Here is a 12,084-nt window from a genome sequence, read left to right as displayed (position 1 = left end):
CAATTGAATTCTACCCTCTGGACTCCGGGTTCAGGGAGAAACCTCTTGGACATTTTGCTCCAGCCTTAATTCCAGAGGTTCTCACCCAGGAGGGGCAAGGGAGGGAACCACAGTGAGGCTTATCATTTGTTCAGTCGAGAATTCCTGATTCCCTTCCAGGTGACTACCCAGGGCCAGATGTGGGGAGACACAGGGAGCCCCTTGTACCCTAGTCGGATCTCTACCTGGGGATGAGGCTTCTAACCAAATGATATATTCTCATCGTTTAATATATCTTCACTATTATTTGTGAAATTTTAAACTATCATTGATATCCAAACAGCATTGAAAGTCACTTTCCAGATTTTTCTGTTCCTAATCAATTATATAATAAGTCATTACTAGGACTATTGGTTATTATGAATACCTAATGCCATTAACCATAAAAGCAGTCAAAGATTTTATTGATTATATGCTAATAACTAATTCATAAACTATTTCATTACCCAAAAAACTTTACAGTACTCACAAAGCTGGTGTCTAAAGCACCGTGTGGGTAGTGGCCGAGTCACTCCTTTCGTTAACAGAGAATGAGAGGTTCTGGCGGAATGGACATCAGTGGTTCACCACTTTCTAAAAGGATACCCTCCCTTTTTACAGGAAGTCTACCAATTTGAAAATCTGATGCCAGCTATGAAGCCCAGAAAATGTACATAGTCACATCATCTTGTACATAATTCTGGGGGGTTACCAACCCCTTGAACTTCAAGGCAGGGAGGGAAATGGGCCAGGTTCAGAGTCATCTGGTCCAAATCTAAAATGGTTTGGGCTGCTGCCGTTAGAGACTTTTCTTGGTTGAGGAGAATAAAACAAAACCATTTCACCTTCTGTTTTCATCGAATTCTCTTGCTAAGAGCCTGCCCTAAGTAGATTCATTTAAGTTATTCCTTTTTGACAACAGCTGCAGCCAACTAAAATAAAACAGGTGTTGTTATCTATTTGGCTTTTTGATTTTTCTCCCAAAATGTATCTTCTCCATAAAATTCTTACAACAGCCAATGTTCCCACCAGCGCCTAGCACGTATTCTATACTCAGCAGATGTTTACTGAATATTCACGTGAGTCACTGAGTGAATAAATGAAGGGAAAAAAATGAACATTTCGGGGCGCCTAGGTGGCTCCGTGGGTTAAAGCCTCTGCCTTTGGCTCAGGTCATGATCCCAGGATTCTGGGATCGAGCCCCGCATCGGGCTCTCTGCTGGGCGGGGAGCCTGCTTCCTCCTCTCTCTCTCTCTCTTCCTGCCTCTCTGCCTACTTGTGATCTCTATCTGTCAAATAAATAAATAAAATCTTTAAAAAAAAAAAAAAATGAACATTTCAGAGGGCCGGTCTTCTCCCCAGAGATGATTATATGTTCACATGTGTCTTGCTCAAATAAATTCAGTTTTTCTATTTCTGAGGTTGTGGCGGGGAAAGGGATTACCTCTGAATTTTCGGTGACCACAGTTTTGGAATGCCTGAGAATCTTCTACGCGATTTGAAATCTTGTAAGTCAATCAAGGCATGTTCAAAAATTAGCATTTCCGGGGCACCTGGGTGGCTCAGTGGGTTAAAGCCTCTGCCTTCAGCTCAGGTCATCATCCCAGGGTGTTGGGATTGAGCCCCACAACAGGCTCTCTGCTCAGCAGGGAGTCTGCTTCTCCCTCTCTCTCTGCCTGCCTCTCTGCCAACTTGTGATCTTTGTCTATCAAATAAGTAAATAAAATCTTAAAAAAAAAAATTTAACATTTCCTTCAAGGTGGAATAATGAAAATATTTTCCTATGGGGTGATTGGCTCACAGGAAGAAAAATCAATTTTTTGAAACCAGAAACTAGTTCCGGGAGGTTAAAGCATTTCTCAAGGTCACAGAGCTTGTCATTTCAAATGCGGGACTTGGACCCAGGGTTTTCTCACTCCTTTCTTTGCGCAGCCTGACTCATGCAACGCAATACAGGATAATACAATAGGAAGTGTGAGATAAGGCGTAAAAAGAACCATTGTGGACTGTTAAAACTGCAACCAAAATAAGACTGACTGTTATTAAGTTATTACATCTTATAAAAGAAATAACGCTCTATGGGAAAACAGCACGCTAAACAGAATGCCTGCACGGACCCAAACTGGTAAAAATGGATGTTCGACAAGGATCGAAAGTCAATTCGGAGTGATGTAAACAACTTGCCATTCACGGGGCTTATCTTTATTCCGATAAGTTATTAAAGTGCACACTTTTTACGAAACAGAATTATAGGGTGAAGAGAAGCTTCCATGGGATAGTCTACATCTCTGTTATTTTTTAATGTATTGTAGAAAATAAAATCAGCTGTTGGCGTCTGTGCCAACACAAACATTACTAGCCACCCACTGTTCAATCAACACATTCACAAAAGAAACAAGATGACAGACAAGCATGAGCTAAAAATGTTGTTCAAAAAAAGTCAACGAAATGACCGTGACAGGCCTTTATTTTTAGAGACCCTTGGCATGGGCCAGATGATATCAAACAGTGGATCGGATTTGGTACTCAGACTGGAGTCCCACCCCCCGTGTGGGAGAGTGTCTTGGGGACAGGTGTCATGTGGAGAGCAGGAGTTAGATGCTCTAGGGAGTAACAGAGCAAGGGGGGGGTTCATCATCAATTCCAGAAGCTTACGAGGGAACAGGGAGTGATACAGGGTGGTGCTACTGGGACCGGGGGATTATGGCTTTACCACCAGCGCGCAGGCCCTCTGAGTCTGCCATGCCCTCTGACAGTGAGAATGGCAGTGAGATCCAGCCCGCTGAGCTCCCTGCTACTGTGGGCAAGGGTTGCTGCAAAGCCAGCCCGCCAGCAGACGAACAGACTCTGCCTTGTCAGTTTACCCCTTCCTGCTGAATCACTGTTCCAATCTCTGGGCCCAATTAGTCTGGCTCTGGACAGCCACTCAAATCAATAAGAGTCACTGGCCGTGCATCTAGAAGTAGAGTTGCCCCGACTATTAAAGGGACAATATCAGGTGATAATGACAAAGCTGAAAAACACACTTGGCTGTGCCTTTCTCTTTTGTGCAAAGTCACCAACACCATCAGGTACATCAAACCCCATTCACCGAGACTTGGCTCCCACCCTCTGGGCATCATTCAATAGTCTATCCGAGAGACTGTCCCCTGCCCCAAGAGGAGTGCCAGGTTCTCAGGAGACACAAAACACAAAGGTGGCATGTGCTAGTAGGTGCCAACCCAAAAGCCATTTCCCTCACTTCCTGGTTAACAGAACCCCAATTCTGTGCATCTCTCATGTCCTTCAAGGAAGGCAGGTCTTAGCCTGAGAAGGTGAATCATGATCCGTCTCCTGTCTCTCACCAAGACTGATTTATACTTGGGCATGTGGCCTACTTTTGGCCAATGAGAAATGAAGGAAATGCTATTGAAGGGCTCCTTTTTGATAAGGAATATAGTGGAAGAAACAGGCCCTCTTTGGCACTGGATGTTGTCTACTTGTAACAGCAGGAACTGCTGCAGCTGCTTTGGGACTGTGAGGAGCACTACTTGAGCAGAACAAACCAGAGTAGAAGACAAAAAGAAACTGGGTCCTTAAAAACCATACTGAAGTGCTGGATCAGTCAACCTTGGAACAGCCAACACTACTTCTAGGTGTCTGGAAATGTGACATAATAGAAGTTACTATTATCTACGCCACTTTTAGTTGGATTTTTCCGGTACTTGCAGCCTATAGCATCTTAATGGATACAACCCGTAGCAGTCCCCCACTTTCTCACTCTCAAAACCCTCACTCCCACACCTGACTTTACAGCAGGTATGTATGTGGATTTAAGCAGCTCACCTCTTCAACTGCAAATAGTCAAAGGTTACCCCCTATTAGTCACTCTCTCCTTAGTAGGAATCACTCTAGTCAGATCATCTTCCTCTCAAGACGATGCTGGGAGGCATCGCACAGTTGGAGAAGAGAGAGGGACAACAGTGGGCAGTGGGAGAGAGGCACGAGGACAGAAAGCACCTGCAGCGGTCATAAAGAGAAGCACCAGAAAACTACACTTTCCCTCACCCTGTCCTCAAGCTGCCGGTGGCTAAGGTGGCCTTATGCCCCCCCTGAAATCACTCTTCTCCTACTAACACACATGAGAACCTTTCTGGGGCACTATTCTGGGTTAGCACTCAGGAACAAAATTATAAGACTCATTTCAAATATAAAATGAGATGAGCTTCCCAGTTAGGCTCCTCTTCATTTTACAGAGAAGGCTGAGCCAAGGAGGATGTTTTCCACCAGAGACCAAGCCCGTGGTGCTGCTGTTAATGCTGACGGTGCGTGGAGGTGGTGACCTCGGCCTCAGCCACCGTGCACGAGCCCTCTGTCCTCCACACGCGGCTGCCAGGCCGTACTTCCCAAGGAAAGTGTCTGATGCTTATCTCCTAGAGGAAGATGCCAAATCTTTAGGAGAGTTATCATTGCCATTGACCTGCCGACAGCCAGTACTTAGGGAGTCAGCGCGTCTCTGTGTAGAGAAACGGTGTCAGCTGTCCTTCCAGCCCAGGTGGGTCCCGGTGGCACCGCTGGGGAGAGGCAGGTTCCTGCCTGACACAAGAGTGGGGGCTGGGTCTGAAGACACCCAGGGATGCTCCGAGACTCCCAGTTCACTCCCAACTGTGGCTGGTGCGTAGCTACTGACAGGTGCTCCAGAAAACTCGCGTTTCCAGAAGGAAGCCTGGTGCCACTCAGGAACCCCGCTCGCTCCCTTTCCCATCACACGGAGCAGCTATTCCAAACCTTCACCCCCACCCCCGGCCTCCAATGCCACCTCCTACCCCCTCATTCTCAGCAGATGGTCTTGCCTCCTACTGCAGCGAAAAAAATAGGGCGATCAGGCTGGTTACAACTCAGCTGCCCACTTTCCCTCCGCCATCCTCCCTGCCCGCTACACTCATCTGCGCGCAGCCTCACCACCTTGTTCCAGGCTCCGAACAAAGACTGACCGAGGCTAGTGCTTCCACCCGGGTCCTTGCAGCCCAATCCCTTGAGTCACCCTCAGGACCAAACCTGCCAGTTACTTCCCTCTCCTCGATCTCCAGCACCACCCCCCAACCAATCCATGGCCACCCTCCCCCTCAGGGACAGCCTGCTCCTGTCCCCACCTCTGATCCTGAGCTTTGCTCTCAACAGCACACAGGACCCTCCTGACATCACCTGAGTGACACCTGAGTATTCTATGTCAACCATCTCCACTCCCTGGGGCCTCAGTTTACTCCCACCCCCTCAACCCAGTCTCCTTGCTCGCCCCAAGGACTCTCAGTCACCAAATCCAAGAGGCCTTTTCCAGAGCTTTGCTAATTTTATCTCCCATTTGACAACACAGAGTAATTCTGGCAGACTGTATTTTCCCAAATGGCTGCAACAATACCTCCCATTCTGATGCTCTTCTAGAACCTGGTCACACCCCCATCAAGAAGTAGAGTATCTCCTGCCCCCCACCCCTTTAAACTAAAGGAGCCTCTGTGACTCTTGTTCTTGCCAACAGAGTAAGGAAAAAGTAGTGCTATGTGCCTGCCAAGGCAGGGTCATACCATGCTCATGTGCTTTCTGCCTTATGCTTGTGGGACACTCACTCTTGCAACCCAGCTGCCATGCTGCAAGGAAGCACCAACAGCTGCGGAGAGGCCTCTCTGGAAGGACCCAAGGCCCTGCCCCCAGCCTCAGCTGAGCTGCCAGCGACGTGAATAAGCCACCTGGAAGTAGACCCTCCGGTTCCATCAGACCAACCAGGCGGCACCACATGAAATTCACGAGTCTCTGTACCAAGCCCTACCCGAACTGCGGATTCAGGAGCAAAACACACAACTGCTGGGGGCACCTGGGTAGTTCAGTTGGTTAAGTGTCTGCCTTCAGCTCAGGTCATGATCCTGGGGTTCTGGGATCGAGCCCTCTGTTGGGCTCCCTGCTCAGCGGGGAGCTTGCTTCTCCCTCGCCCTCTGCCCCTCCTCCTGCTCCTGCTCCCTCTCTGGCTCTCTCTCTCTAGAATAAAATCTTAAAAAAAAAAAAAAATACACACACACACACACCCGTTGTTTTAAGCTGCTATGTTTTCTAGCTCTCTTCTCGAAGTTGTTTCCATGGAATGTAGCAACACTGGTTCTCCTCCAATCTGTCTGGCCGTAACTTCTCCATATTTCCATTCCCCCAGGAGTTTAACTTCCTGGGCGTACTCCCCCGATGACAGTATTCCTCACAGCTCTCCCCTTGTCCTCTCCTTTTCTCTTTGCCCGCCCTTCCAAATCACCTCAACTACTCCCCCAGACTCACCTACCCACCGTGAGTCCCCTTGCTGCTAAATCCCGCACGTGTGGTTCCAGCCAGAATGGAGACCGCCAGAGCAAAGCCCGATCCAGTCTCCTGACGGCAGTACCCAAACTCTCCTGGGGCCTCCATGGCCCACTCCACCCGGCTCTGAGAGCACCCTGACCCCACCACTCTCATAAGGAACTGCATTTCCCATCTAGCCTTGGCTCAAGGGCAGCACTGGTGGGAGACTGGCGGAGAAAAGGAGGTGGAAACCCGCTGCCTCAAACAGCATCTGCAGCCCCGCCTCCCAGGTGAGGGGCTCTGAGGCTGTGATCCACCTGCCAAAGGACCCCCACCCCAGCCAGGGGCCGGCTCTACCAGGTGACCCCAGCTGCCGACCCCAGGGAACCACCTCTTCTCCTTGTCCCTCCACCTTGAGGGTGGCAGTGGCTTCCAGCCGTTGGTAAATGCCTCACCCTCCCATCTGCCTCTCCGCAATTCCATCCCATGAGAGCCCCATTTTCTCTTTTAAATTCCGTCTGCTGGAAATACGTAGCGTGATTTTGTTCCTTCCCAACTGGACCCCAACTGATACACTGGTGAAAGGCACCCAAACCTAATCATGTAAGCCAGAAACCTACAATTTGTTTTACTCTCCTTCCATTCATTCCTACCATTATTTGCCTCCACCGCACGGAAAGCTGCTCACCACGTCCTGATGACTCCGCCCCTCGGCTCATGCCTCCCCTTCACTCCCACTACACTGCCCTGGGTCACGTCATTATTGTTGGCTCAGACCAGTGCAAAAGGTCCTCCATTAATTGCCCTGAATACAGTCTTTCCGCCTTCCTATACATCCTCCAGACTGCCAACAGACACTTGTCTCTAATGTACATCTGATCACGACATTCCCCTGATTTAAAATTCTCAAATGGTTCCTTGCTGGCTACAGGAGAGAATCACATCTGCTTGGGTCCACAGAAGACCCAGATTTGCTGTGTATGCTGTTCTGTGCCTTGGCCTGGAAGATCAGGTCCTCTGTGTGGTCCCTGCCTACCTTCCCAGCCCCCTCTGCAGCCACTCCCAGCCATACCAACTGAACCAGCTCAATTCTTCTCCAAGCCCACCCTGTTCCTCTAAGACTGGACCTCCGCACAGGCTGGCTATCCCTCCCCTGCCCCGCCGTCTCACGGGCCCCTCCGTGAAGCCCTGCCCCCAATACACCTGTCAACGCACCATGTGCTGAGGGCACCATGCACACACCCCTTTGGTGGAGCTCACATCCCCACACCGTGGCTGTTGGTGTCCAGACCTGCCCTTCCACGAAACAGGGAATTCTCCTGGGGATGAAAATGGAGCTCCCTCACTCCCCCCACGACCCACCTAGCACCTGGTGCAAAAGTGACCTTCCATGCATGTTTGGAGCTTAGTCAGGGAGAACTGAGGAAACAGACTATGAGCCCAGAGTGAGGAAAGAGAACAGGGGAAGGCAGCCTGCAGAGAAGGGGAGGGACACACTGGAAGGTGAAACGCCTGCCCTCCCGGGGCCAGGCTGTGGCCACTACCCAACCAGCACCTGCCTCACCCTCCCTTGCTCTGGGGACAGAACAAGAAAAGTCCAGAGATATAGTCTCCACCTGGGCTTCTCCCAGGAACATTTTTAGGTGGACAAGCTTGTTCACTCAGAACAGGAGATAAGCAAACATGGAATCTGCGTAAATGTTTCTATGGGATCTTCCTGTCATTTTTACATCCCTTGGTTCTCCAAGTGCTCCCTTTTGTTACAATTTAACAAATTAAGATGTAACGTTTCTACCCCCAAGGAAATCACTTTTGGTTCATCTCATTTCTTCAACATCCACCTGAGGTCTCGTTGGCCGCAGCAGCTACACGTCATGCTCTGAGACCATCCCCAGATAGTTCCTAGGAACAAATCAAGACGAACTGAAGCGCCCAGCCACGGGTCCCCCAGTCACAGCATTGTCAGGACACCTCCTTTTTCATGGTCTCAAGCTTTCCTCAGCCACTCTGCTGTTCAATGGGTCACACTCCACCCAGTTGCCTTGAACCAGTGTCCCTGGAGGCACCTAGTCTCCAGAGAAATATAAAGCAAGGACAAAGGAAGGGGCAGGCTCTCACCTCCATCAGAAGAATGTCCTTCGAGCTCTGAGACTGCACCTTTGGATGCTGGACCTTCACGGCCACGGTCCGCCCATCACGCAGCACCGCCTTGTGGACCTGGGCCAGGGAGGCGGCCCCCAGGGGGGTGTCGTCAAAACTCACAAACAAATCATGGATCTGTCAAGAGTGGAGAGAGGACAGAGCAATTAAGATGACTCAGTTCAGTGAGAGGGGACGGGCCAGGCCAATAGATTTTCTGCTCTATCAGTTGTACGCCAACCCAATGCCTTGTGCGGGCTCTTTGCTGCCATGGAGATTCACAGCAGGCGTATGGAGGGAGCGAGAGAGAAAACACACGTGGAGGGGTGTCCACATATGCATGCATGGGTGCCCTGAGCACCTCCATTCAAGGCCAAAGAAGTGTTGTCCAGAACGTTCAGAACTGAGGACCATCTGCTCATTTAGTTACGCACCACTGCACCCCAGGGCTGTTACACAGGTACACGAAATCAAGAGTTAACAGAACCCCAGCCCCAGACAGCCCAATACAGGGATCAGATACTCCAATCCACGAACATGGAAGAGCTCAAGGGACCCCAGTTTGGAGGTTCCAAATGCAGTAGCCACCTCTTGTTCCTGCCTGAACAGCAGCTCAGCATGGGTCCCCAACCCACCCTCAGCCTGGCCAACTGGCAGAGACCCCAGGGCTACACACCCCAGCCTCGATTTTGGTCCCCACCTGCAATGTCACCCAAAGGTGGCCTTGGGCAGACCCCTCGCCCTTCCTCTACAAAACAGAATATGTGCTCCTTACTCTTCTGTCTTCTCTTCCCTTCTTCCTTCCCTCCTTCCCTTTTAGAAATGCCAAACCAAATTTTCCTGAAGGGAAAAAAGTCTTTTTGACTTGAGGGATCACACCTACATGGTCCAGGTGGTAATATTTTACCAAATGGGAAAGAGACCTCCAAAAGCCTTTTGTAAAAATGTCCAAGGCTGAAATTCTGACCCCCTCCACTTTTTGAAATCCCTGTATAGCTTTCCAATCCTAGAAGGTCCAGACATATTCTCTCTCCTCTCTCAATCTCTCTCTCTCTCACACACACACACACACATATGAATGTGTACACACAGGATTAGTCCCATGGTCCTCCTTCTCACGTCCCCCAGGCTCTCACCCTGAGGCCCATCCATCCGTGCCCCTGCTTCCCCCAGGCCCCTTCTGCATCAGGCACTCTCTCCTGCCCTTCGGCCCCCTCCTCTCCTTGGACTTCAGCAGTCAGATGACCCTCGGCCACCATCCCATCCCTCTGCTTACTAGGCTGTGCCGACACCTTGCTAATCTCCCTCATAAATCACTCCCTCCAGCCCTGTCATCATTTTCGTAGCTTTCACTAAACTCCATCCCATTTATCAACATCCTTCGGAAGCCAAAGGTCCAGGCAACATGGGAGGGGCCCATACTTCTCTGTCACGGGAGATGGGTACGGATTGGCTTCCCTGGCCTCCTTCTTCTTCACTGTGTTATTTGTGCCCCTCCCCATGCCTACTTCTTCCCATCCTTCCCCAACCACACACTTGTCTTTTTCCTTCCCTCCTGAGTTTGAGGTTCCCTGAGGACCAGATTGTCCCCACATCAATCATCCTAGGTCTCTCCCTTTATCCTGGACTTGGGCTTGGCTTGGGAGAATAAAAGAACTATCATCCCTGTAGACCCCATTAGAACATCACCTTCAAGTGGGCAGAGATTTTTGTCTGTCTTATTAGCTGCTGAATTCCCTATGCTTAGAATAGCACCAGAGGGGCCCCCGGGTGGCTCAGTCAGTTAAGTGTCTGCCTTCGGCTTCGGTCATGATCCCAAGGTCCTGGGATCCAGCCCCACGTCGGGCTTCTTGTTCAGTGGGGAGTCTGCTTCTACCTCTGGTGCTCTCCCTGCTTATTCTCTCTCTCATACACACTAATAAATAAAATCTTAAAAAAAAAAAAAAGAAAGAAAGAAAGAAAGAAAAAGAATAGCACTGGAACTAGCTTGTGGCAAATACATATTTGTTGAAAGACTGAATCCCTTGGAGAGGAACTGAATCAACTTTCTTCCTTTTCAAGGATGGACCTTCCGGCTCCCACACCCCTCCTAGTCTAAAGGCCCCCAATGTAAAAGCGCATGTCCTGTGTGGGATTTACCCAAGTGGACTCTACCCATTACACCAGCGTGGGTGTGAGACCCCAGCGTGGCCAATCAGAAACTTGAATACCCTAGGTCATGCTGATGGGTTCAGAGATGGACATGTCACCCAACTGATTTAATCAGACTCAACTGTTTCACTTTTGTTTGAACTGTGGGAGAAAAGATTATTTCTCTCTGCTGAACTTGAAGGTAAAAAGTCGAAGTCTGGAGCTACCAGGAATCCCAGAGTAGCAACAAAGAGGAAAGCAGAGCCAAGAAACAGAGTGAATCTTGGTCAACAAGGTTGGGCCCCTTGATCTAGCCATGCCTGAAGACTCACCCTATAATTCCCTTTTTTGCTTAAATCAGTTTGAGTTGCTTTCTGTCACACAGGAATGAAGGGGCTCTGACTGAGAGTTCTCAGGCCCCATCTGGATTAGACGAAAGAAACACAGGCATGGTGCCGCATACCCCCAAGAGGCTCAGTGAGTGTGAGTTCCTTTCCCTCCCCTTGCCCCTCCCCTCAGTGCCCTCCTGCTGGGACAGGCATCCAGGAATAGAAGGGAGGTAGACTTCAGCAACATTCCGAGCCATTATGTAATGAAATGAGCAAGAACTGCCTTTAGAAACCCTCTGGTTGTTCCTGAAGGAGCACCAAGGAGAATGCTTTCTGGAGCATATCTGCAAACTCAGACCTTCCCAGGCAGCTGGAATGGCCCCCTCTGCCCACTGCAAAAGGACTTGGGGGGTCACTTGACTCTACTCCTCACCCCAAGCCTCCACGTGGCTCCCTGGGAACACTGGCTCATTTCCTAAGAAGGACAGCCAGGCTTCAAACCAGTGTCATTGCAGGGACATTGCAGAGTCATTGCAACTGAAGAGTGACACGGCATCACTAGGGCTGTGTGGCAAGAACAGCTGCCAGGAGCACTCCAGGGAGAGGTGAAGGAAGGAAAGGGCTGAGGCAAGCATTTCCTCGTCTCCTGGGTAAGAGGAAGCCTGGTCTGCCATATCCCCAGGGACTGAGAAGGGGGCCTCCCACCATTCGCTGTCTCCACTAGGGCAGGCAGGGGGTCTGGAGCTCAGAATACCACCTCAGCCCAGGTGCCAACACAGCACCCTGAAAGAGGCCCCAGCTGTGAGGACCTGCCCTAATCCCAGCTTGACCAGTGGCAGCAAAGAGAGGCATGGGAAATGTACCACCCAATTGGCACAGGGAACCTCTTGGGCAGATTCCCCACCCCACCCCTGCCCACCCACCACCTCCCCAGGGCCCCTGCAGCCATCCTTTCCCCTCTATCAGGAAGCAAGTCACACCCCCACACCCTCCTGTGCTTACACACACACACACACACACACACACACACACACACACAATAATTGATTGCTAGTGAATGTTCCTAGCTGGCTTATAAAAAAGGTAATTAAAGATTGGTGCTACAGCCTGTAATTAAATATGAATAAAGTATCTCTAAATGGAACCTTGATTCAAAGTGCTCAGTGGAAGT

General features: G+C 50.1%; 1 protein-coding gene across 4 annotated transcripts in view; it reads right to left on the bottom strand.

Annotated features, from left to right (window-relative positions):
• Positions 1–12,084, bottom strand: part of ADCK1 (aarF domain containing kinase 1) — a 120,209-nt gene that overhangs the window by 32,829 nt on the left and 75,296 nt on the right. For all 4 annotated transcript variants that reach the window (XM_032846238.1, XM_032846236.1, XM_032846237.1 and 1 more), the window contains one exon: positions 8,434–8,592. In XM_032846238.1, the coding sequence (XP_032702129.1) occupies positions 8,434–8,592 (159 nt within the window). The remainder of the gene's footprint in view (positions 1–8,433; positions 8,593–12,084) is intronic.

Source organism: Lontra canadensis, unplaced genomic scaffold (assembly GCF_010015895.1).
Source record: "Lontra canadensis isolate GAN:19392208 unplaced genomic scaffold, GSC_riverotter_1.0 scaffold173, whole genome shotgun sequence".
In the NCBI taxonomy this organism is placed as follows: Eukaryota; Metazoa; Chordata; class Mammalia; order Carnivora; family Mustelidae; genus Lontra; species Lontra canadensis.
Note: the sequence above shows the minus strand (reverse complement) of the source record. Positions and strands in the feature narration are given on the sequence as shown.